At 36.6% G+C, this 5,819-nt stretch overlaps 1 protein-coding gene across 1 annotated transcript in view; it reads left to right on the forward strand.

The window, feature by feature from the left end:
- Window positions 1-271: 271 nt before the first annotated feature.
- The window catches only part of LOC111457479, an 8,290-nt gene continuing 2,742 nt past the window's right edge, over window positions 272-5,819 (forward strand). The window contains exons 1-11 of the mRNA XM_023099695.1: window positions 272-742; window positions 1,142-1,336; window positions 1,768-1,842; window positions 1,962-2,129; window positions 2,461-2,624; window positions 3,107-3,325; window positions 3,491-3,617; window positions 3,807-3,995; window positions 4,189-4,275; window positions 4,366-4,520; window positions 4,924-5,043. Coding sequence (XP_022955463.1) covers window positions 545-742; window positions 1,142-1,336; window positions 1,768-1,842; window positions 1,962-2,129; window positions 2,461-2,624; window positions 3,107-3,325; window positions 3,491-3,617; window positions 3,807-3,995; window positions 4,189-4,275; window positions 4,366-4,520; window positions 4,924-5,043 — 1,697 coding nt within the window. The 5' untranslated portion in view covers window positions 272-544. The remainder of the gene's footprint in view (window positions 743-1,141; window positions 1,337-1,767; window positions 1,843-1,961; window positions 2,130-2,460; window positions 2,625-3,106; window positions 3,326-3,490; window positions 3,618-3,806; window positions 3,996-4,188; window positions 4,276-4,365; window positions 4,521-4,923; window positions 5,044-5,819) is intronic.

The raw sequence follows: 5,819 nt of genomic DNA on the forward strand, positions 1-5,819 counted from the left end.
TTTTTTTTTTTTTTTTTTTTGTGAAATATAAATACATTTAAGGGTAAAATCGTCCATGTAATTGGAAGAATCTAATTAAAACATTTTTGCACAATCCAACTCATTTAACTATTTTTACTATTAAAATTTAGTATGTGTCTTGTTATCCCATTTTTTGGTTCAATATCGACTCGGTTCGGTCTGGTTCAGCGTTTGACCGGTTTGATTAAACCGCGGCTCTGTTTGGGGAATAAGAAAAGCAGGAAAAAGAAAAATGCAAGAAAATCTCGACGAGTTTTTCTCATTCGGATTCGCAGTTTCATTTTTCGGTCACAGTTCAATTCGCGGGACGAAATTCCTAGCGACTTGAACAGTAGTAGACTTCCGATTCTTCTGCTGTATCTGCTGCTGATCGATTATCGTTCCTTCAATTCTATCAATTGATCGCCAATTTCTTGATTTCTTTCTTGTAGATGTAGAAGGCCTCTCATTCTCAATCGCAAACTGGGCAGACGAAGAAGAAGAAGAAGAGAGGCTTAAGGAATTTTAGCTGGTTCTCAGTTCCATGGCTGCTGGATTTAACTCAAGCTTCTTATTATACGGTTGTGTGTTGGTTTTCATTTTGCTTGTAGTTCCATTGGAGTCGGCTCCTCAAGCTTTCAGGAGAGATCCGGGACATCCTCATTGGCATCACGGAGCCTTCCATACCGTCAAAGATAGTGTCCGATACGATGTTCGTCGGATGCTTCATTCACGAGCTGAGGTATTTCTCATACTGTGTTTTCTTCTGTACTATGGTTCGTAATCCTTGATCATGTGATCGTTTACTCGAGTCAAATGCAGTGGCTCCGATTCGTTAGTTCTTTGTTTAGGATTTAAACGACGTTAAAACAACTAGGAAGAATTGACAGTTTTATCTTTTTTTGATTTCCATTGGAGGAATGTTGTTCCTGGAATTAGACTACGGACTTATATTTAAAATTTTGTACTTCGTAGCACTGTATTTTTCTTCATTATTTGAACTTGTAATTTAAATTAGTTGCATCGGTACTTCGTAGCTTCTGAACTAGGAATGATCATGTTTTGATTTATGATTGGCAATCTCATTCAACTTTATAGCTCCTCTACTGCACATACATAAACTAATAAAAGCACTGCACAGGTTCCCTTTCAGGTTCCACTTGAAGTGAACATCGTCCTTATTGGTTTCAATAATGATGGAGCCTACCGGTACACAGTAGATTCACACAAGCTAGAAGAGTTTCTGAGAGCCAGCTTCCCGTCTCACAGGCCATCCTGCCTTGAGACTGGCGAGCCCATTGATATAGAGCATCATATTGTATATAATGCCTTTTCTGTAAGTTCCATTTTTAGTTTCTTCCGTAACTTGCATCCTTAAAAGAATTTTACTTACAAGTTTTCTCTTTCTGACACTACATATCGAAGTTTTTTTTTGCTCCCTTTGCACTTGAGTTCATGTTTTTGAAATGAATGTTTCCTGAAAGTTATAATTTTAATTCTAATCTATTAAATACAAGCATGCTTCTTATGTTCTACTTCAATTGTAGCATATTTCATCTTCAATTGCCTTTTCCTTATCCATTTCTAGAACTGTAATCCCACTCGTAAGGCTACATGATCATCAGAAACTTAGAGTTTAGGTATCCGTAATGCTTAAATAAATCTGCTTGCACTCATCAATCTTAAACGATGTTTTTTTTTCAATGAATATTGCATTTTTGTACAAGAAGTTCTTTGGTCTGGCTACTATATTCTGCACTGCTACAGGCAGGTCAGGCTGAATTGATAGCTCTTGAGAAGGCATTGAAGGAGGCCATGATTCCTGCTGAAACCGCAAGAGAGGTGGAACTTAAGCTCTGTGCTGCTATTTTCTTCTGTTCTTCGTAGTTTTTGGAGTAGTTTGTGAACAATTTTTTTTTTTATTACATATATTTAATCCTAAAAGTTCTATACATTTTCAGACTGATTTTGGAAGGGAGGTACCTCTGTTTGAGGTTGAAGCAACAACAGTTGAACCTGTGTTTCAGAAATTATATTCCTATATTTTTGACACGGATAATGAGGCATACAATGCTGCTGAGAGGGATAGACTTATGCCAATTGCCATTTTTATTGTCAACTTCGATAAGGTTTGGTAACTTTGTCCAAATCCAAATTTTGAATGCAAAGTTTTGGTGCTTCTTTTTAGGATCACGATGTATTTTCTCTCACTTTTCCTTGAGAAAGTACTCATTTTCTTTCAAGCTTACATTTATGATTTAATATTCTTCTCTGTCAGATGAAGTGCTCGTTTTTTTCATCTTCTTTTTTCCCTCTGTTGTCTGTGAAACATCCTTTTTTTTTGTGTGTGTGTAATGATCTGCCATCCTTAAAACTTTTCTTTCTACTATCATCCTTTGTTGTTTTAATTTCATTTTCTATTTTACCATCTCCTACTTTTTCACTCTACTTCTGTTACAGGTCAGAATGGACCCCAGAAATAAGGAAATCGATCTTGATAGTTTAATGTATCAGAAACTTGCCCCGCTAAATGATGAAGATGTGAAAAAACAAGAAGGCGATTACATTTATCGTTACCGATACGAAGGTGGAGGAGCAACTCAAGTTTGGCTGGGCTCTGGCAGGTATTGTTTTGATATTCTGGGAGTCTTGCTATTTCTGTGTGGTTCAATTGCAAGTTGTAATAAATTTTGGTTCGATATGATTTTATTTATGTTTTTTTAGCACTTAGGAACTAATATTCAATACAATCAGAAGCTTAGTGAAAATTACTAAGTTCTGGTTGTTTTTATGTGGTTGTTGATATGATCCACGTCCTTTAAGTAATTGATGTAATAGGAAGCTAAATGGAGAGGTAATATGGCAATATACAATTTTATGTCTCGCGTGATTAAATGTATATCATTAGACTGTAGTGCGATCTCTGTGACTGGTATCACAATGAAGGTTAATCAATTTAGTGGTAGGTTCAACTTATCTTTGAGCATAACTGGTGTTATTGTTTGTTTCTTTCTTTGATGGGATGTATGTGTTAAATTTTTCTTTGTTGTCCAACATTGTAACTAGAGCTCTGGTATGTGATCCCGGTTCTTTTCTGCATTATCAGATATGCTGTGATTGACCTCTCAGCAGGCCCGTGCACATATGGAAAAATTGAAACTGAAGAGGGAAGCATCAGTTCTAGAACTCTACCACGTTTGAGGAATGTGCTATTTCCAAGAGGATTTGGTGCAGCTACTGATCATTCAACCCATGATAATTTTTTGGGGGAACTTGCTGCCCTAGTATCAACCACCATTGAACATGTCATAGCCCCGGATGTCAGGTTTTCGCCTTTCATTACATTTTATGTTACCTATTGTACTTTAGTTTTGCTATTTACATACTGCAGAAGGTTAGAGACCCTAAAGAAGAATGGGCGCACATGGAATAGGAATTGCTGTGTGGATTGATGAATATTATCTTCTCACTGTTTCTTCCTTGTGTTTAGGTTTGAAACTGTTGATATGACAACGAGATTGCTAATACCCATAATCGTCTTGCAAAATCATAATCGATACAATATTATGGAAAAAGGCCACAACTACAGTATAAATGTTGAAGCAATTGAAGCAGAGGTAAGACACTTGCATTGAATATGGTATGAAGTTCCACGAACGATGATGCTAAATGTTTTATTTCTCTGAGTTAAATGGATACGTAATTATTCATTGAAATGCTATGAAATATGAACATACTCTACATTTGGGTTTATGATTTGATATAGAACACGAACCTCTTCTTTTAAGTGTTTCACATTATTTCAGGTTAAAAAGATGACTCATGTTGGGCAAGAAGTAGTGATTATCGGTGGTGCACATCTATTACATCATCATGAAAAGCTGGCAATAGCTGTTTCAAAAGCAATGCGGAGCCATTCCCTACAGGAAACGAAGAATGATGGTCGTTTTCATGTTCATACCAAGGTGTATTTGGATGGTGCTGTCCTCAGAGAAGTAAGTGTTGTCTTTTCCTCGATACAAAACTTGATTTGTTGTTTACGTGGTATATCTATTGGTCAGGAATTCAAGTTACTATGTAGTTTACATGGACTAGTTAAGTGGCCTCCATGTAACAGCATATAACCATTGTACATTTTTAGCAACCTCGTTGATGTTATTCAGTGAATAATTGCTTAATTCATTTCAGGAAATGGAAAGGTCCGCCGATGTGCTTGCTGCAGGTTTGCTTGAGGTGGCTGACCCATCTTTATCTGATAAATTTTTCCTTCGCCAGGTTAGCATAAAGGATTTCTGTTAAGCATACTGGATTCAAATATTTCGCCTGTGAACATAGTGTAATGATCTATATTTTGGCGTTTACCAGCACTGGATGGATGAAACTGATGTTTCAGATGATTCAGTACTGAAACATAAACCTCTTTGGGCTACATATCAATCAAAAAAGGGCAAGAAGGTGAAGAAAAATGAAAAAAAGCAAGGGGATTTGCACCGAACTTATGGAACTAGGGTACTTCCAGTGTAAGCAACTCAAACTCTGCTTATAAATGAGGGTTTGAGAGGGAGAGGAGTAAGGGATAAAATCATCTTTTAAGATAGCGGCATAATGTTTGATTTTTTCTTCTTTTTGTTACCCTAATTCTTTTTCCTATTTAAAGGCAATCTTTTTGTTTGCATTTCCCCCGGGGTTTAAAATTTGCCCTAATGTATCAGTTTTCATGCTTTAAATAGAAATAGTAGAAACAAAAAAGAAAAGGCAGAACGTACATCTGGTTTGTTGGGTTTAATATTAGTGTTAGACTTGAAACATCATGTTGGTGCAATTTTCTTCTTTTTGGTCTTGATGTGAATATTTTACAATTTTTAATTTGACTTTTAGTAGTCATAAATTCCTAAGTTCATGCCATCGGCTCCTTTTATTCAGTTTTGTCCTATCATTGGCTGATGTTGATTCAAAACTCACGATGGAGGATGAAAGCCTGGTTTATGCAACCAAGGATGTCGTTATCATACTTGAGCATCAAAATGAGAAGATACCTCTCAGGTGAGTGGAAACATACATCATTGATGAATGCAAGTAAATCCTCTATCACTACATTAGTTTACAGAATAAAATCATTTATACTCACCTTTGTGTAGATGTTCTTGTAAATTCCTGTTTGAACTGCCGGTAAATTGAAAATTGAGATGCAATGACAAATGCTTCTCACCGTGAAGGGTACGATTTGAAATAGATTAAGGGACATTACAACCTTCTTTCTCTCAACTACTTATACATTAAAAATTACCCTAGAATGCATAGTTGAGTGTTTTTCTTCTTCCTCCAATATGACAAGGGTTAGACTGTCCCAATGTTAGTAGCATTGGGTCTCATTTGAAGTCATCGTGTATTAGCCCTTCATAGGGTGGTTTTAGGAGATTTTGGTTACTTCAGAATTTTCTTAGTTATCTGCTTAGGATGTTTGCAGTGAAGGTTGAACTCTGTTCATTTCCCCTCCTTATACATTAAAAGTTACCCTAGAATGCGTACTTGGGTGTTTTTCTTCTTCCTCCGATTGACAGGGGTTATACTGTCCTAATTTTTGTAGCAGTGGGGCTCATTTGAAGTCATCGTGTATTAGCCCTTCATATGGTGGTTTTACGAGATTTTGGTTCCTTCAGAATTCTTAGGTCTAAACTTGCTTGTTTCTTAGATATCTGCTTTCGAGGTTTTCAGTGAAGGTTAGACTCAGTTTATTTCCGGTCCTTTTACACATCTGCCCATTTTTTTTAGGTTTCAGTCACCCCGTTTATAACCATAGTGGTGGTGGGGGGGGGGGG

Source organism: Cucurbita moschata, unplaced genomic scaffold (assembly GCF_002738365.1).
Source record: "Cucurbita moschata cultivar Rifu unplaced genomic scaffold, Cmos_1.0 Cmo_Scf00020, whole genome shotgun sequence".
Classification (NCBI taxonomy): domain Eukaryota; kingdom Viridiplantae; phylum Streptophyta; class Magnoliopsida; order Cucurbitales; family Cucurbitaceae; genus Cucurbita; species Cucurbita moschata.